Source organism: Spermophilus citellus (genome assembly GCF_964194105.1).
Source record: "Spermophilus citellus genome assembly, chromosome: 4".
In the NCBI taxonomy this organism is placed as follows: Eukaryota; Metazoa; Chordata; class Mammalia; order Rodentia; family Sciuridae; genus Spermophilus; species Spermophilus citellus.
Window position 1 is genome coordinate 97,879,981 of NC_138185.1, and position 20,897 is coordinate 97,900,877.

General features: G+C 42.4%; 1 protein-coding gene across 1 annotated transcript in view; it reads left to right on the forward strand.

The window, feature by feature from the left end:
* Positions 1–3,110: 3,110 nt before the first annotated feature.
* GABRA5 (gamma-aminobutyric acid type A receptor subunit alpha5) overlaps positions 3,111–20,897 on the forward strand; it is a gene marked incomplete at its 3' end in the record, with an annotated part of 76,543 nt that continues 58,756 nt past the window's right edge. Inside the window, exons 1-2 of the mRNA XM_081292957.1 lie at positions 3,111–3,211; positions 19,019–19,140. Coding sequence (XP_081149083.1) covers positions 3,126–3,211; positions 19,019–19,140 — 208 coding nt within the window. The 5' untranslated portion in view covers positions 3,111–3,125. The remainder of the gene's footprint in view (positions 3,212–19,018; positions 19,141–20,897) is intronic.

Here is a 20,897-nt window from a genome sequence, read left to right on the forward strand (position 1 = left end):
AAATTTAGAAATTTGCCTTTTCTCATAATTATTGTCCTATAAGAAACTGTTAATGCAGTTTCTCAAAAGATATGGAGCAATAATACAAATTTACCATGGTCTTGGTTTTTTACTTTAAATCTTAAATATTATTCCCTGATGTTTTCATCATCAAGAAGCACCTACTTCCTGTGGAAACAGCACACTATGGTCTTGCAGTTGGGGAATGTGTTGCTTTAGTGCTGGTGTTGTTTGTAGGGAGGCCTCTGTCTGCCCAGGTGTCCTTAGTGATTCCTTTACATCTCAGAAACTATACCACTGACACAGGAGGCCAACATAATTACAATAAAGCCCATGTATGTTCTGTCACCTGAAGTCAGTGCCTGATGTTGTGTCCCCAGAGGATTTACTGGGGAGATCCCTTTCTTTGACCCAGACCCACTTCCAAATCTGGAGAGGCCATGGCCCTGAGCCCCATCCTAGTCATACCATGGCTTCTCCGCAGGAAATGTCCTTCAGAAAACCTCAACTGTATACTGGAATGGAGCAAGGGTTTCCTCCTAATCCCCAGTTTTACTCTGGCTTTTCCTTCCGAAGCAATGAATTAATTATTATCTATGAATTGAATAAAAAGGATTCTCCCAAGCCAGTCTCTTTTTGAAGAGAATAAGAGATGAGGATATACAGGGGGGCCACTGAGGACTGAGGTCATGTTAGGGAGGTGCTATGCTAGGGCCCCAGAAGAGGAAAGCTCTCAAAGCAAAGGCCTCCGTTATCATAGAATAGGATGCTGATTTTGACACGATCTTTCTATTTCTGTTCTAAAAAGGGGACCAGTGGAATATGTTCCTAGGGGCCTCAAGAAACTTCATTAGAAATATGGCCTATCCCAAACCAGGCCAAACCGTGGGGCCCTGAGCCCTCCCCCTTCATGAGTTTGGCCCAGAGTGCGTTTGATGAGATTCTGGCGGCCTCTGCCGGAGCGTCTCTGCAGAGGGACGTTCCTCCAAACCCGGAGACGACATGTGGCGCTCAGGAGAGGTGAGAGCGAGCGCGCGAGTGCGCTGGGGGCGCTGGGGGGATCTGCAGCGGGGCAGCGCGCGGCCTCAGGCGCGGCGCAGAGCCCAGCCGCAGGGCGGCGGCGGGAACGCGGGGCGCCGGATCCACTCCACCCGGGATCGCTGGGGAAGTTCGCGCTGGCAGCATGGGGCGGTGACGCCGCACCGGCCTTCCGCTCCAGCCACGGGGCGAGAGCAGGCGGTGGAGAAGGAGGATGCACCCTCGCCGACGGCTCGCCTCTCGGGGCCGGCGCGCAGGGTAAGCCCGGGGCGCGCCGGGCCGGGGCAGTGGGGTAAGAAGATGCGGACTGGGGGGAAAGGACAGGCAGTTCAGGCTCCGCCGGCACTACTCTCCTCGCGGCGCCTGAGCCTTGTGTTGCATGGCTAGGGAGCACAAGTGGAGAGCAGGCGGGGCGCCAGGGGCAGCCGCAGCGCAAAGTTTCCCCCGGCGACTGCGGGTACAACCCGGGCGCGGGAGGGCATGGGCATCCTGGGCGGCGCAGCTCCGCCAGACGGGGCTTCAGGGCGCAGCACCTACGGGTCCCTGGTAGGAACTGGGGGATAGGATACCCCCGCAGCCGCTGTCGCGGGAATCGGAGGGACGAAATCGTCCACCTGGAAGGCCCCTACCAGCCCCGGGGCTCCGAGGCGCGCGGTGTCCTGGTGTTACTTGCGGGGTGGGCGCGGGCCCCGCAGGGGTGTAGCGCGCGTGTCGCGAGGGCTGCTCGAGGCCAGGGTACTCGGAGCCTCCACTGCACCGAGCGGTCCCAGCCCAGGAGGAAGGTGCTGCTTGGCGGGGCACGGGGCTTGGACTCTGGGCAAGAACAAGGGAGGTCTGCGAGAGCGGGAGCGAGCCGGAAAGGGCTGGGTAGAGGGAAACGCTAGGCTCGCCGCTGCGGACCGGGCGGGTGGCTGACCCTGTCGGGCGGCTGGTACCGGAGTAGGGGAGGCTGCGGCTCTGCAGTGCCTCCCCCGCGCCCACCTGCCCCGGTGCACCAGCCCTGGAGAGCCTGCACGGCAACCTGGGGACCGTGGAGTACAGCCTTTCTTTGGGGTATATTGATCAGAGCGGAGGGGCTGCAGGAGGAGCCGCCCGGGTTTCCCGCATGCAGCGCCTCGTGCTCGCTGTTCCGAGTTGCCCCGGGTCAGGCGACCATCGCATGGCACACTGTCCTTCTTTACCGGAGTCACAGAAGGCCTTCGCTTCTGAGGTGGAAGTACCTGTTGTGTACTTCCCAATTCTGGAGTTTTGGGGGGTCTCCTAGGAAAAATGTTCCTTTCGAACTCTGGGCTGCTCATGCATCATGAACACCTATTTGCGTTATGCGCATGTTAAGAAATATATGCCTTCTCTAAGGTTAGTTGCTGAGCCTAAGGATGGTGTCTGCCTGGATTTCAATGCATTGATTAGGGCTCAGAACAGAACTGAGAGACTTTCCCAAATGCAGTGATTATTAGTGATGGAGGCAGGATACTGAGGAAGTGGCAACGCTGTCTTATGGAAAGTTATTACATTATCGTAATCCTGTAGAAGACTTGTTTCCTAAATGTGCTTTTTTCCCCCTCTTTCCACATACTCTCTCTCAGCACCTTGCAGAAAAAGGAGTAGCTGGCTGGCTTTGAACGCGTGGCAGACATTTCAGAAAGGTAAATTTATTCCACTTGTGGATTTAGCGCATACAAAATGTAGTTGCTCAGATTTATTTTAATAATAGGACTAATGGGTCATTTAATTACATACTGAAAAGTAAAATAGGATTTGAGGTATGGGAAAATGAATTAAAATGATTCTGCACTCTGAATTAAAAATGAAAATTGATTCCTATTGTAACTTTTCTTTACACCCAACCTAAATGCCTAGTGAAGTAGAAAACACCTGGTGTATGCCTGTCCTGGGATTGACAGCCAGGTTTCCTTGCTTTGTCGATGGTTGTGTGGGAGCTGTTATGATTGATTCCAGTGTAGTGACGCAAAAATTTCATGTTCATGTTTTTCCTTTTTGTGTATTTTTCAGCTTCAAGATCAAGTTGGGAGAAAAGAACAGTTATTCTTCCAAATTTATCTGCTTCAACTATAATATTATTGGGAATGGACAATGGAATGTTCTCTAGCTTTATCATGATTAAAAACCTCCTTCTTTTTTGTATTTCCATGAACTTATCCAGTCACTTTGGGTAAGTTATCCCTTCCAGTTTTAATTTTTATAATTTTGGGGCCAGTGGTACCTTTCTGGAACCTTGTAGAGCAGAACATCAATTCAACAAGCCCTTGCTTTTTACCTTTGCAGTCTGTTGCCCTTCAGTTTGTTGTAAATATATGAAGGGTCCTTGCTCCTGACCTATGATTTCTTCCTGAGCAAGGCTGCCCCTGGTGTGGGATCTCCAGCAGTATGTCCAAGAAAAGAGGCAGATAATGTTTTCAGAAATGAAAACCAAATATGGTTTCAGAGTAAAAGCTGTGTTTCCTCCTACTTGGGATAAAACAAGATTCAGAAGTTTGCTTGCGTAAAGGACATTCACTGCTTATTAGACAGGGTGGTCGGTGTGCAACATTCTGATCACTCTCCTTGGTTCCATTATGCAATTGAATTTGCCTTTCAAGCCCAGTCTTTGCTGTGTATGTATGTGGCATTGAAAAAGGACTCAAAGTAGTCATGGCCTGAGCCAACGGCCTGGAACAGCCCATTCAAGTGCAGGGGCAGACATCTTAAACTACACGTCTGAAAATCTGAAAGATACCCCTGAAGTTCTAGCATTATCATTTACATTAACCTTTCATTTTGGCCATTAGTCTCTGTGTATTGATTTTCTCTTTTCATCAAATTATTGTTAACTAACATGACATGTGCATGCTCTTAGGAAGCCGATGTTCCTCCTCTCCCTCTTCTCTCCCACCACTCCAGAACTGTTCTGGCTAATCAAAAGGATTGCAGCTTGAAGCTTATGGAATATGATTAAGAAATTAAATTTCAGGACTAAAGTCACCAAAACATTAGTTCTGTAAAAACAGGCTCCAGAGGTTTCACATTATACTGTTCACATGTGTAAATCTTAAAAGGATGAAGACTATTAAGTGGCTCTCCAACAGCCGGAGAAACTCCTGTTGTCTGGCAAACAGAGATGATCCTTTTCGGGGCTGTGACATTTTGTTTGTGCTCTGGGCATTTTCTGCTCTTCTGACCCTTCCAGATGTGAGCAGACGAAGAGAGAGGGTAGCGGGAAAGAGACAGACAGGTAGAAACTTAAGACTTCCACGTGCTGTGACTGCAGCCCAGGTGCCCAACAGCCCATGTTTGCTAATGGAAACAGGTATAAGTTGCAGCCAATCGAGTATTCTCTGGGGAGAAGTGTTGTATGTTATTTTTTCCTTGCTTGTTTGGACACCTCCCCTCCCAGGCCTTGTCTTTGTTAACTGCTAAATGCAGATTTTCTTTCCAAGTTCTCTCCAAGTGTTAAATTCTATAAACTGTGGTGCTCACAAAGTTTTGAATGGAAGGCGTGTAAAATGAAATCCTACCAAGTATTCAACTTTGCAAGTTAATGCATTGTGTGGTCAGTTTGCTTACTGATATATTACATATTCTTAGTGATATTTTGGAAGTGAAGAGTATGCTAGGATTGACAATGTATAGTTTCTTTACAATATTTTAGCCAACATATTATTGTGACTTTTCATTGAATAGGTAAGAAGTTTTTACACTTCCTGGAAGGTTCAAGTTTGGAATAGGAAGTAACATATAAGTGAAGTGTAGCCATAAGAAGCAGTTATACTTTATTCCTTAATTAACCCTATAGATTTCCAAGGTCATGTTCAAAATAAGAGAGGTAATTATTATGTGCTGGAAGGAAACACTAAAAAAGTGGTAAGGTACTCCTCAATCTTTCTAAAAAGTTAGCTGTTGGAGAAGATTTTAATTTTGATTGTTTTGATAAAACCATTCCTAATAAAATGGAAAATGCCCATAATTCCACCACCAGAGACAATCACCCTTCACATTTTAATATGCTTGTTTCTGTGCATACGTTTATATAGTTGGGATCATACTGCACATTAACTTTTGTGTAGTTTTTTTCAGACCTGTTACTTTATTATTGCAAAATCTAAGATGTGTGATTTTAAAAGGGATGGATTTATTACTGTGCATGAATGCTCTGTTGTTTACTACTTCCCTAATTTGGGATGTTTACATTGCTTCTGATTTTGCTGTTATAGATTTTCTTGTAGTGAACATATTTGGCTTACAATATTTTAAATTATTTGAGATCATTTCATTTAGAGAATATCTCTGTAAGTGGAATTTTACATCATTACATCATTACAGGTTCTTCGAGTGCTTTTAATGCTTAACCCTGGGTGTTCAGCTGCTTTTGATAAAGTGGGGTTTTTAGTGAAGTAGGAAGCCAAGTTGCACACATTCTGTCCAGCAGGATGTACTTTTCAACAGCCACAAAAGATATCATAAAAGATATCAAATATCTACTTATTTCTCTTCTTATATGAGGCTCCTCTCACTTTCCCTTTACCCAAACATATGTAAGAATAATTTTGTCAAATCCCAAAGTTTCATAACATTTGCTTGACTTTAAATCTTCATAGAATAGCAGCTATTACAATGTACAGCCCCTATTTTTATGACTATGTTTTAGGTGAATCTTAGGAGCAGTCTTATGAGATGAGCATCCTTAGCCTCTTCTGACAGCTATGGAAGATGGGATGGAGAAATAGTTAACTTGGGGAGTTCATAAAGCCTGTAACTGCTGGGATTCCTTACTCAGCAGGCTTTCTGTGATTGTGTCTGGTTACTTCCTGTGCTGCCTTATTTGACTACTGTTGGTTTGCAAACTAATATAGATGGGGTGGGGGGGTGTAATTCTGAAAGGTATTCTCTTGCTTGGAGCAGAGAGAGGACTTTGTACTCTGAGATTAGGGGTGGGAATGAGTTTAAAGTAAACTATTGTTTTTTTTCCCCCCCCAAAGAAAGAGTTTATGTGATCAGGCTCAAAACAAAAGCGAGAGGGAAGTAACAAAGGCCCTGAGAAATGCTGATACCTGTAAATACACAAAAGAGGTCAGAGAACTGGCAGGGGGTAAGGAGTGAATCAGAGAGGGGAGAGGAAGGAAAGAGGCAATGTGTAAGGTTTTGTGCTTGTACAGAGTTGATGTACAGGGTTTTTGAAAAGCATGTGTATCTGGCAACCAGGAAATGTATTTGTGAGAGGGGAAATATATTTGAAATTATATAAGATAATTAATGTGAAATTGCTTTGAAAATAATATGAGTATTATTTCTTTTTTTCCCTCATAATCCTTGAATTTATTTGGTCACCAGCAGCTCATTTTTAATAGCCGTTATAATTCTGCTATTAGTGTTAAATTATAGAACAGAGCATGTATCAGCATACAACAGAGCAGAGATCTTATTTGAGAGTCAGCCTTATGCAATGGCCCGTTTGAAGATGTGGGATTATTTAAGCCATTATAATTATTTTAATGAAACCAGTATTCTAAAGTACATGGGAGAAGAAAAATAGCACTGAAACAATATTGCAATCAATGTCATGCCAAAATATATACTATTAAGTTTGAACTGGAATTAATTGATCATCATTTGAAAAAATCATACATTGTCCAACTTGGAAGACCCATGGTAATTGCAAGATACTTTGGAGGATTATTCAGTCAATCATAAGGTTAAGTCCAATTCCATTCATTTAATTGCATTAAGTATATTTCATGGATTTATCCATTGAAAAAGAATGTGTTGGGATTTTTATTATGTGGGCAGTGCAATTCAGACACTTCAGAAAACAGTATTTTATAATTGGGAATTAAAAGCAGGTCCTTGCAGAAGTCCCTTACCTACATAAACAGAGAGGGCTATTCTTTATTTATACAAGTGTGCCAGCCTGGACCTTAGGTCTCATGTACAGGGCCTTTGCAGACACATACTCAAGGACAGTTCCCTTCTCTTAACTAGAGCAGAAAGTACATTTTCTCTGAATCATGCAGGCACTCACAATGTCTTCTTCAATGGAAAGTTCTCTCTTCTCTATCCCCGATGACAAATTCTTCCTGCCCTACAGCTGCAGGTTCATAAGGCCCAGGACAAACAGTCATTATAACAATTATGAAAACACTCAGAAAGCAGCCCTGAAGCAGTCAGCAGGAACAGAATCAATGGCTCAGGGAGAGTTAGAGATCAGAAAAGTAGGTAGCTCCAGCAAGACAAGTAGGCGACCGCAGCCTGGCTGCACAGTCATGCCCAACTTTTTTACTTTCTTTTTTTTTTTTTTTTCTTAAGGCACCGATAGGAAATACTTCTGAATTATATACTTTATAAAGGTAACTTTTTACATGTTCATCATGCCAATAGGCAGCGAGCAGAGCTCAGAAGGATACAAGGATACGGCTCTCTGCCGACACCAGCTGGCAATCAGCTCCAGAATGAGTCACTGGCTCAGTTCAAGGGGAGAAGGAGAATGTGGGTTTTTTTGATTTTTATAAAGATTCAGTGGCATAAGATGTATATTCCAGTTGATGTGGAATTTCAGAGGAAAGTATTAGAATTGAAAGCAACAAGACATCTCATCGTAAAACCCTCTCAGCAGTGAGTTATAGGTGTGTCTATAGGTGTGTCTCCTTAATCTTCACAATGCATCTTAAGAAGTGTGCCATTTAATTTTCACAAAATCCTCTCGTTGTGGATATAAAGAGCTCAGGCTCAAGAGCTTAGAGAGATGCGTCTGATTTTTGCCATTGGAAAGTGGAAGTATTAGGGTCCATCTCAAGGATGCTGAAGCCTTCTCCAGAATGTCCTAATATTTATAGTGCCATGAAAAGTGAATGAATGGGAGGGAAATCTCCATATTGGTAACAGAAGAATATTTTAATTTAGAATTCAAATAACACCAATATAAAAACAGTGGGTCTACCACACAGCCTGAATAAAACCCAGTACAGGATATGGATTATGAAATTTAATGGTGTACAGAAGGTCCCAGAAAAGTAAGACATGCTATGAAACAGGCGTTAGCAATTCCCTGAGAAATCCATTTTATGTGTATTTCTTTAAAAGCCATTTCAAAATCAAAAAGACAGAATCTAGAAGTTAATGAAACCCAGGGCCAGTTCATTTTAGTTTTAGTGACAACAACAAAATGGGTCATCACTATCAGTTTGCTTCCTGTTTCAAAATCCTTGCCAAACATTTAGGGAGCATAAAGTATTGTTTTGGGCAGTCTTGATGCCTGACTGTGATCTCTGTTTCTACACATTACGTTTGTGACATCAGAAGTTATGTAACCTGTCTACATCTCAGTTCTGAATCTCAAAGTAGGGATAGTAATGGATCCTATATTTCAGGACTGATGCGAGGGACAACTGTTTAACTTATGCCAAATGCTTAAACAAGTGCTTAAACAGAGGTGGGCATGGGGGTGGTGTTCGTGTGTGTGTGTGTGTGTTTGTGTTAAGCTCATACCATCCCTCCTTCTGGGTATTTGACCAGGCCACTTCTGACCTTTACTAGACCCAGAGGGTGAATGTGGTGTCCAAGCTGTGCCTGAATTCAGTAAGGGCTATAAATGGAACCACATATGCAAAGCCTCCCTTGCATGGGCTTCTTGGGGACTATTTCCCTGCTGCTACTATAGCATGTATGGGGTCCTCACCACGTACTAGGCACTATGCTAGATGCTGAGGTCTCACAGGGGGCAAAGTGGAGCCTGCCTTCATGGAGGGTATATTCTGGTTTAAGACAGGTAATAGAGAAATAAGTATCGGCTGAGTTATAATGATGGCTACAAAGAACAATTCAGAGTAGAGGTAATGAATGTGCAGGGAAGAAAGGCTATTGCAGTGGTCCCAGGGAAGTGAGGTCCTGAGCAGTGCTATTTGTAGGGAAGACTGATCAGGTGGGAGATGAGGTGGGAGAGATGGTGGCAAAGGCAAGGGTGATGTAGCAGGGGCTTGCTGGGCATATTAGGAACAACAAGGGGACTGATATGGGGAAGTGGGAGATTGGTAGAAAGCAGAATCAGAAGAAGGGATGGAGTTGGGTCAGAGGACCTTGTAGATGATGACTATAGCATCAGTTGATTTTTATCTTGAGGATCAGAGAGAGTGGTTGAGTGGTGTTTTGTTGTTTCAGAGATAGTCTCAGTGTCTTGCTCAGGCTGGTCTTTGAAATTCTGGCCTCAAGTAATCCTCTTGCCTTAGCTTCCTGAGTAGCTGGGACTACAGATTATGTGACAGGATGCCTGGCCCAGTTCATGGAGTGTTTTGGAGTGGGAGAAAAATGTGATCTAATTTAAATGTGGCAATGATGCCATTTATATTTTAAAGCTCACTCAGTATGCTGAGTAAATAAAATGGAATAGAATCTGGGGTGGGGCTAGAGGGGAGAAAAGGAAGAAGCAACAAGGTCATAATGACCCTGGGGAGGAACTATTTTGTCCAGTAGGATTTCTTGATGGGTTGGTGTGGGCATGAGAAAAGAGGGGACCAAGGATGATGACCTCTCCACATCAAGTATTTGACCTGAAAACCTGATAGGTTCAATTGCTTGTCGTGGAGTAGAGAAGGCAGTGGGGAAGAGGTTTGGGTAGAGATAATCCTAAGCGTGGTTATGAACACGTTAAGCCCTTTGAGGTATGGGTTAGATACCGAGGCGGAGAAGCCAGGCAGGCCATTGGAAATAGAAGTCTGGAGGTCAAAGAGAGACTGGACTGCATGCCTAGACTTGATACACTTCTGTGGGTTGGATGAGATTGAGTAAAGTTTGAGTGTAGACAGAAAGAAAAAGATTTCCCTGGGTTACATCCTGGAATATTACAGTATTTGGAGACAGGAAGGTAAGAGCAGAGAAGGTAACAGCAAGACCAAAAGGAAGAGGCAAGCGAAGAAGAAGAGTGAAGAGAATAGTGTCCTGAGGCCAAGTGGAGAAAGTGTTGTAGGGAGGGGAACCTCAGACCTGTGGCTCGCAGGTCCACTGAGATGAAGATCAAGATTTGACCTTTGGGTTTGGCCATGAGTTCATTCCTGGCCTTCAGGAAAGAGATTTTCTTGGGATGCAGGTGGCGGAGATTAGAGAGGAGCTGCTGCAAGAGAAGGAAGGAGAGGCAGCAGGGATTTCTAATGTAAATAACTCTTCCAATGAGTTTTGATGAGCAAATCACAGAGAACAGCTGAAAGGGAACATGGGTGAATGACTTAAAGACCCATGGTACTATATCAGATGTGCTTGCTGATGGGAATGATGAGGAGCAAGGGATAGCTGTGGGATGGTGCATGTGGCACCGACACATATGTGGGTTGGGGAAGGGAAGGTGCTGAGCTGGGGAACATGGGTGGTGTGGGGTGGGCTGGGGTGCAGTGTGGCCTGTAGGGTTGTATGATTTAGGTTCTGTGTTGTAGGCTACAGAATTCTGAGCCAGGCAGAAGAGTCAAGGACAAGAGAGTTCATAGGGAGGTAGTGAGCTGGGATGGACTTGTGCTTGATCTGGGAAACTGAAGGGCAGGACTGGGAGGTTCTTTCAGATGGAGTGGGAGGAACCTAAGAGTTCTGGCATAATCCATGATATAGGAATTTAACCAGTTTGAAATGGGAAAGATTCTTATCTAGAAACTTGGAATTAATCTCATCATCCAGCTAGTGTCCACCATGGCTGCCCGCTCTCCTTTTACATAGCATTTTGTCTTAAATATGGTTAGCTAAAGTAGTGCCTAATGCACAGTTGAGGAAACACATCACAAAATGGTGCCATTTAGAGGTGCTTATGTAATGACCTTCAAGTAACAAACAAGTGAAGATATATTTCCCAGAAGCAATCAAATACTGGGGGGAAGAATGCAATTTCAGAAGACAGATAAGCTGAAGCATAAAACCAATCTGCTCAACCCCCAAAGAAATTTCACATTAAAACTGTCTGCAGTAGCCGTTATCAATCCCATTTTGTGTAAATAAAACATGGCTGTCAATATAAGCAGAGATTGTACCATCAAGAAATACAACATGCCCTGTCTTTACACGTGCAATTTGTGGTCTGACAACACTCAGAAGAATATTCTTCACCAGAAATTATGAGCTAAAGTCTACCCTTTAAAATACTATAGTAAGGAAATATCTTGGTAGAATAAAGCACCTTTAAAGATGGAATCTACAACACATTACTCCTCTTATCAGAGATTATAACCTTAATGGATAAATGAATCAGTCACATTGACAGAGAATCCTTGAAAGTTTCTCAAAAAGAAAGATCCTTTTATATCTTAGTAAAAAACAAAACCCAACCAGCACACCTAGAGTGGTGCACGCCTATAACTCTAGCAGCCCTGGAGGCTAAGGTAGGAGGATTTGAAGTTCAAAGCCAGCCTCAGCAAGGTAGGCCCTAAGTAATCCAATGAGACCCTGTCTCTAAATAAAATACTAAGAAGGGCAGGGAATAGGACTCAGTGGTTAAGCACCCCTGGGTTCAATCCCTGGTACAATCAATGAATCAGTCAATCTCCTTGCTTACTCCCCTCTCCAGGGTACAGTTGTCTCTCAGTGTCTGTGGAGGACTGGCTCCAGGATCCCCTCTTAATACCCCAAGCCACCATGCTAAGGCCCTTACATAAAATGGCATAATATGCATATCTTCCTGTATACTTTAAACCATCTCTAGGTTACTTATACAAAGTAAATTCTATTTGAATAATTGTTATACTGTGTAGTTCAGGAAATAATGAAAAGGGGGACAAGTCTTTATATGTTCGGTATAGTTGCCATTTTTTTTTCCTGAACATTTTCCATCAGTGGTTGGTTGAATCTGAGTATGTGGAGCCTGCAGATATGGAGGCTGACTGTAATGAGTGAATTCTGCAGCAGAGTTCACCCTGTGTTGGTAGTTGGCTTATTTGGGAGTAAGCTTCCTCTGCACTTCCAGTCCTATTATTTAGACCCCTCCTTCTCCCTCACTCCCCAGTCAGAAATTCAGCTGATGAGCTGGGCTTGGTGGCATGTACCTACAGTCCCAGCCATGTGAACATCGAGGTGGGAGAATCTCTTGAGCTCGGGAATTTCAGGCCAGTCTGGGAAACACGTAAAACCTTATCTAAAAAAGAAAACAAGGTAGTGGTAGTGGGAGGAAGTAATGAGGGAGGGAGAGAAGAAAGGGAAGAAGGAAGGAAAAAAGGAGGGATGGAAGGGAAAAATCCAGCTGATGATACTCATTCATCCCACCTCTTATCCCCATTCCATGGCTTGAGTAACTGATCTCTGTGCCTCCGGTCTTGCCTTGTCCACATCTGTCATTTGTAAGCTGCCCAAGTGCTCCAGGAAAGTGCTTAGGGGCCCTATCACCCCCAGGAAGAACCTAGATGTGTAGCATGGCATACAGAGGTCATGGTTTAGTGTGTGCCTACCTGCCCACCAATTGCTGGCTTTTGTGGTGCTGGTGGTTGAACCCAGGGCCTGGATCATCTTATACCGAGCTAATCCTCATGTTGCCCTTTTCAGCAGAGTTCTCACATACCCTCTGCGAAGAGGGTATGTTTCTTTTTTTACATTTTCTTTTTTCAGGGTCACTGTTGACAATTCCCTTCTGTACCCCTTTCCTTGACATGAGACACAGTCTTCATTCTTAAAGCCTGGGGTTCATTTTCCTCTCCCCTGAACCTAGGCAAAGGTTGAGTCTTCTCTCCCTTGTGTTCCTGTAACGTCTTGCATAGTGACACTGGATTCCTACCATATTCTACTGAAAAACCTCCAGGAACACAAAAGGTTCTTGCAGAAAACACTCCTGTCCTGTAGGTCATTTTCGGGTCCCTAGTTCTCTCCACAACACCTGGCACGTGGTGGATTCAGTAGTCATAGAGCTGGAATAAGTACTGAGCCCAATCAGGGCCTCTCTGAAGATGTAATGGAGGAGAGAGAATCTCGGAGGCCATTGGAGTCATGTTGTCAGTTGGTTCACAAGGCAGTTTTCTGTTTCTAGCTTAGCCCCAGAGCATTCACTTTCCACCTTGGCTGCACAGGAGGGTCACAAGGATGGTGGCAGGGAGAGGGATTAAAAGTTACTGATGCCTGTTTTCTCCTGGATCAATTAAAACTAAGTTTCCAGAGCCAAGAAGTCAGGAAGAAGCTAATGCAAGAGTCTCAAAATAAAAATTTCAAAAAGGCCAGGTATGGGACAACAGGGAGAGGTGAGATGTTGGCAAAGGTTTACCCTTCCTGAACAATTTATTTTTCTTAAGCACTTTGCTGGTGAAATAAACCCATTAGTGGATCAAATTTCATGGATACCAGCTCCCCACTCCACTTCCTCAAAAGTCTATAAATGACCCAGAAGTTCACATTGGGCTGGGTGCCATGGCATAGCCTTTTAAGAAACCCCGGGGATTTCCATGGCTCTTCAGCACCTTACTCCTGTCCCTGCTGATCCTGCAACCAGTACCTTTCTCAGGCTACAATATGAGGCCCTTGACCTCATTTCTATATCTTCTCCATCTTCTTCTCCTCTTTTTCCTCCTCCTCCTCCTCCACCACCATCACCTCATTCACCTCCTCCTGCTGTTCCATTTTTCTTTTTTTCCGGTAGTTTTGGGGATTGAGCCAGGTTCTAAGGCAAGCTTGGCAAGTAATCTACCACTGAGCTACATCTCTAGTCCTCATTTCAAATCACCAGAAAGTTTAGGAACCCATTCCTTATATCTTTTGTATAGAATAGTAATACTTACACAAAGAAATGTAAAAAAAAAAAAATGGGATTTTTTTTTTTTTAACAGGATGGATGGGTTTTTCATGGTGGACCCTTCATATCCATGGATTCTGCATCTGTGAATTCAACTAATCTCAGATTGAAAATACTGGTGAAAAACTTGCACCTGTACTGATCATATCCAGACTTTTCCTTCATCTTTACTTCCTAAATAATACAACATAACTATTTAGATAGCATTTTCATTATATTAGGTGTTATAATTAAATTAAAAATGATTTAAAGTGCATAGGATGAGATGCACAGGTTATATGCAAATATAGCACCATTTTATATAAAGGTCTTGAACATCTATGGATTTGGGTTTCCATAAAAGGAGTCCAGGAACCAGTCCCCCATGGGTACCAAGATATGACACTATTCTTTTCTGAAAGATCAATAATCTGAAAATATTAGAACTGAAAACATGGAGTAAATATGACAGTTTTGAAGAGAGTATATGCAAATATAAGGAAATAGTTCATATTTCTTTTTTTATTGATTATTTAAAACATTACATAGCTCATGATATATCATCTTTCATACATTTGACTCAAATTGGGTTTTGAACTCCCATTTTCACCCCAAATACAGATTGCAGAATCACATCTGTTACATATTCACATTTTTACATAATGGCATATTAGTGACTGTTGTATTCTGCTACCTTTCCTATCCCCTACTATCCCCCCTCCCCTCCCCTCCCATCTTCCCTGTCTACCTCCTCTGCTGTTGTTCAATTCTCTCCCTTTTTTTCCCTCCCCCTTGCCCCTCATAACCTCCTATAATTTTATGTATCCTTGAAGGTCTCCTACCATTTCCATGTGCTTTCCCTTCTCTCTCCCTTTCTCTCCCCCCATTCGTCTTTGTTTACTGTAGTCTTTTCCTCATGCTCTTCCTTCCTGTTCTGTTCTTAGTTGCTCTCTTTATATCAAAGCAGACATTTGGCATTTGTTTTTTAGGGCTTGGCTAGCTTCGCTTAGCATAATCTGCTCTAATGCCATCCATTTCCCTGCAAATTCTATGATTTTGTCATTTCTTAGTGCTGCATAATACTCCATTGTGTATAGATGCCACATTTTTTTAATCCATTCATCTATTGAGGGGCATCTAGGTTGGTTCCACAGTCTAGCTATTGTGAATTGTGCCGCTATAATCATTGATGCAGCCGTATCCCTATAGTGCGCTCTTTTAAGGTCCTCAGGGAATAGTCCGAGAAGTGCAATAGCTGGGTCAAATGGTGGATCCATTCCCAGCTTTCCCAGGAATCTCCATACTGCTTTCCAAATTGGCCTCACCATTTTGCAGCCCCACCAGCAGTGTACAAGTGTACCCTTTTCCCCACATCCCCGCCAACACTTATTGTTGTTTGACTTCATAATGGCTGCCAATCTTACTGGAGTGAGATGGTATCTTAGGGTGGTTTTGATTTGCATTTCTCTGATTGCTAGAGATGGTGAGCAGCTTTTCATGTACTAATAGTTCATATTTCAAGAGAACCTAACTAGGGCTGGGGATGTGGCTCAAGCGGTAGCGCGCTCGCCTGGCATGCGTGCGGCCCGGGTTCGATCCTCAGCACCACATACCAACAAAGATGTTGTGTCCGCCGAGAACTAAAAAATAAATATTAAAAATTCTCTCTCTCTCTCTCTCTCTCACTCTCTCTTTAAAAAAAAAAAAAAGAGAACCTAACTAATTAACTCTCATTAAAATCAAGTGTGAGTCACCCAAATTTTCAAGTATTCCTTTTATGTTGAAGACCATTAAATAAATAACATCTTACAAAAATCCTCTCCCCAAAGAGCAGAGCCTTTAGCTTCTCCTTGAGGCAGGAATACACTCAGGGTGGGCCCAAAGGTGAGAAAAGCTCCTGGGTTGTATTCAGTATGGCTAACAAAAGCTGAATGGGAATGCCAGTGGACCAAGCCTGCCCTTGGACCTTCACTGGAGTGAGTGTTCAGTGGGAAGGGGGAATGTGGGAGGACTCACTCATTACACACTGCTGTGTTCGGTGTTACTCACTGATAGCAGAGCCCAGGATGTCTGTGTTATTTTGTTTTTCAAGTACTTTCCCTGAGCCCAAATGGAACAAAGCAAGTTGAGGTTACTCTTAATCCTAGAGGAAGCTCTTAAAGGTTGTGCAGCTTGGTAGAAGCACCAGCAAGTTCCCCGGACATCTGTGAGCTTTTCTTGAAGGGACAACAGTGCAGGGGGCTAAGAAAACGCAGCATTTGTGTTCAGTGATCAAGCAAGAGTCTTTCTCTTCAGGGCTGTCAACGTGGTGTATTTCTTAACCATATTCTGTGGCTGAATCAGTTTTGAGGTTAATCTATGGATGTGGAGCGCTTCCCAGTTGTTCATGGAAAAAACAAAAAGCAAACAAACAATAAAATGATATTGCTCCTATCCTAGGAGGCATTTTCAGGGAGTTTTGGAATAATCTGTTCCTTACTTCAGCACCTATCTTTAGTTAATACAGTGAAGGAAAAACCCTGCAGGTCCTCAGCCATAGCTTCTAACATATGCAGGCCCACAGATAAATACAAGGAGTGATTATGGCAAGACAGGGTTAAGGATAGCTCTTTCTCCAAGAAAAAGTATAATTATGTGCATATTTAAACTCTGTTTTTTTTTGTTTTGTTCTTGTTTTGACCAGTAAGTGAAAGCTGAGCTTTGGAATTCTTAATCCTATCCTGTTGCTATCAGACATGATTTGGGTATTTGTGAAGTGAAATTCAGGGTGGAACGGTGATTCCCTGAAACTAGTGGACCAGTAAACGTTTGTCTTTTCTCTTGGACAAAGCCAAGGAGAGTGGCACTCAAAAGACATCTCTACAGATCTAGCCTCAGAATGGTCAATAATGTAGGCAAGTCTTTGTCTCTTAACAGCCAGGGCTATTCAGATCTAATGTAATTTAAGAAAATTTCACAACGGATAATGGAATAGCTTAGAAAAATTTCCTTGAAACATTAAGATGTAGTACTTCTCCCCTAAATGCAGGAAATACATGACAAAACTCCAGCAGATGCCTGAAACTGAGGATAGTATCAAATCCTATATGTATGATGTTTTTTCCCTATATCTACATACTTAAAAGTTTAATTTATGAATTAGGCACAATATGAGATAAAAATAATAACTAATAAAAATAGGACAATTATAATACTATACAGCAATTAAATTGCCAACATCTCTTCTCTAGGACTTTAGGGCCATTATTAAGATTAATGGGCAGATATTATATACAGCAGGATACATTGGACAAAGTGATGGTTCAGATACTGGGTGGGTTGACAGGACATTGCATCAAGCTACTCAGAATGGCACATAATTGAAAACTTATGATTTGTCTATTTCTGGAATTTTCCATTTACTATTTTTGCCAGCGGTTGACCTCAGATAACTGAAACAGCAGAAAATGAATCCATGAATACAGAAAGAATTTGCTTTTCTTTTTACTGGTGTATATTTGTATGTTAAAGAGGCAGCAAGTACCTTCTAAATACTAGGCACTTGGATATAGCCTAAAATTGAATAATTGGACTGTTAAGAATTTGAACGCCATGAGAAGTGGACCCTGAGACCAGATCTGTTTGACCAATCATTACACAACTAACTGAGCCAGTACCAAATATAACATTCATTCATACACAGCCCAAGATGATGTCAAGACTTTTCATTCTGGCATTAGCTTTGTGTGGCTTAGTTTTTTTTTTCTTTCTAAAGTGTGAAATTACCATGGATGCTAGAAAAAAGGGGGAATTTAATATTTTTAAATACTGAATCACTGAGTAAAATATCTGTGGGCTCTTTACTAACAGGACTAAATTTTAGCTTGCTAGAACTTCTATATGTGTTTTAATGGCAATGTAAAAATTAAATCAAGGGATCTTTCTACTGTGTCATTCAAAAAGGAAAATCTTTAGGGTCAGTAAAGAATTGATCTGTATAAATGCAATCAATGAAAATGACCAATTTTCAAGAACAGGGTGGGGCAGGCAAACATTGATTTTGACTTCAGTGTCCCTCCACAGAGGGATGGTGGCTCTTGGCTCTAATTTCAATGATTATGAAGTACAGCTGAGACCCCACAGCTGAGCATTTAAGGGAAGTACCAGGAATAGGGCATTCTTTTACCAGTTGCCAAGAGGGCTTACTTCTGGGAGTCACATCTGGCTTTCAGCTCAGAGAGTCCTCTGAGCTCTTGCAGCCAAGCCCAATGTGTAAGTCAAGTGCTGTTGGCACATCTCAAAGCATCTACAGGAACCAGAGGTGGAAACCATGCTCTTTAGTCATGTTACTGTCTTTTGGGATGGTAGACCTTTTTTCCCCAAAAATAACCTCCTTAGCTTGTCCAGATCTGCTCAAGGGCAGACACTGAGGTCAGAATCTATATGTGTCTGTCCCATCCAGTTCTTGAAAATTGCTCATTTTCATTGATTGCATCTAAGCAGATCATTCTGGTTTCCATCTGTTCCATCTATATAAGCTTTTTGAGCCTGGATAACTTCACTCCATTGAACAAACTCAAAATGATCCTCTTGTATCATCCTTGAAGGTTCAGTCTGCTCTTCTAGGTTTTTTTTTTTTTTTTTTTTTTTTTTTGGCTCTTGATGTGTGGGTACACACAGAATGTGCCATGAGCTGGCAGCACTGAAGGCTGCAGAAGCCCAAAGATGTATCACAAACTCAATCACTTGTGTCACTAAATACTTGAATTCTGGTGTATTATTCACAGCACAAAATGCTCCCAATTCAACTAAAGATTCAGTAAGACCAGCCTTATCTTTCAACCTGGGTAAAAGTTTTTCACCATCCCCCTCCTCACCCCAGTGCTCATTGCAGAAGGCTTACTAGTGATATTGAACCATGATTTTCTGTGTTTAAACCAAATTTATGAAATCCCCTATCAGTGGAGTAAATTCTGCTAGTCCATGTGCAGTGCCTAACTTGTTTTTTAAACAGCTAAAACATTGGTAATCAACAGCTCCTCAGAATCAAGAATGGTCAGTTTTGATTGTCATGCTAGGTGATGCACATTCAGTCCAAAACAGAACTCAGGATACTCAGGAACTAAGGCTTATGACAGCAAAATAGTGACGAGGTGGTATGGAAGCTCCCTTTCCCCAATGTCCCCCTTTAAGAAAAGTTGCCATAGGATACCTGGATTTCTCTTATCTTGTGAAGAATTTGTAAGAAACGATACAAGTTTTAACCTTTTATTTTGTTTCTCTTTCATAAAGCTTTTCACAAATGCCAACCAGTTCTGGAAAAGATGAGACCAATGACAACATCACAATATTTACAAGGATCCTGGATGGGCTCTTGGATGGCTATGACAACAGACTGCGGCCTGGGCTTGGAGGTAAGTATGCTGTTCTTGGAGGAGGCCGGCCAGGCCCCAGGAAAAACCTAACCACAGTCTACAGCTTGGGTTACTGTGAGTCAAACAACCCCTGAAAGAACCATCACATCTGGATGTCCTGAGATGGTTGCTCCCTCCTTGCCAAGGACCCTGTATCCTTTATTATTGTTTCCCAGATGCAAAGAGCTGGGGAAGGGGTCTCCCTAAAATGTCCCTGCAAACTCTTCTTCCCAGAAGTCCTATTCACTTAGTGAGGAAGCAGTTATTTTTTTTTAATTTTTTAATTTGTTTTAATTAGTTATACATGATAGTAGAATGCATTTATGCACTTTGATATAAATAGATGGGATATAATTTCTCATTTTTCTCAGTGTACATGTTGCAGAATCACATTGGTCATGTAGTCACGTATATACATAAAGTAATAATGTCTGTTTCATTCTACTATCTTTCCTATCCTCACATCCCTTTCTCTCCCCTCCCATCACTTCCCTCTACCTAATCTAAGGTAACGCTATTCTTCTTTAGTGCCTCCACCTTATTGGGAATTAGCATCCGAATATTAGAGAAAACAGTTCTTAAGTGTTGAATCCACTGTCCAGTATTGTTCTTTGCATCTTTACGGGGTGTAAATTTAATTTTGACTTTGGCCATAATTATAATATTTATAATAGTCTCCCCTTATTCAGTGGAGTATGTTCCAAGACTCCCAGTAGTCGCCTGCAATTGTAGGTTCTACAAAACCCTATATATACTATGATTTTTTTTCTGTATATACATACCCATTATAAAGTTTAATTTATAAGTTAGGCATTGTAAGAGATTAACAACAATAATGTATTATAACAAGACTATTATAACAATATATGAGTATTATAACAATAGACTGCAGTAAAAGTTATTTTAGAGCAAATTACTTATTTCTAGAATTTCCCATTTAATATTTTTTTATTTGTTGATGGACCTTTATTGTATTCATTTATTTATATGTGGAATGGAACCCAGTGCCTCACATTTGCTAGGCAAGTGCTCTACCACTGAGCCACAACCCCAGCTGAGATTCAGATTTATTTTTGAATCTCAGCTCACACTGGGTAGCTGAAACTTCAGAAAGTTAAAGCATAGATAAGGGAAGGACGACTGTGCTTTGAGAGAAACTGATAAAAAACAAAACAAAACTTGATAATGGATTGTCCTTCCAGGGCACAACTGGCACAGCTAATTTTATGGTGAAGATTGTGTGCAGTTTCCAGGCACGTTTAATGCATTTGGCTATAACCAATTTAGATGTAGTGCATTTGAACTTGCTTCATTAGGTGAAGTAGACACCCTCTGGCAAACACATTCTAGAGGAAAAGGTTTAATTCTTTGATATTTGCATTTTTAAAGGGAGATTCACTTAAAGCATGAATTGCCATTCTCCGCCTTTTCAGGAAGGAAAAGACTCCTTGACAATGTCTGGTCTGCCCTCTGAATGGCATTCCCAGGCCTCAGTGTTCAGCACTCCTGTCCCTTTTGGACATATTCAGTGAGGTCAAGGCATAGAGAGACCTGCTGAGTTGTCCTCCGTTCTTGCAGCCTGCCTTACAACTCTGCAGGTTGAGGGCCCTGAGGATACACAGGAGGGCTTAATGGGCTACCCTGAATCTCAGGGTGCAGTGGGGCTTATGTTTCAGTGGGGAGACGGGCACCAGAACCACAAAGCACCAAACACCTGTGTATGTACAAATACACATCTTAAAAGTAGATGTCCACTG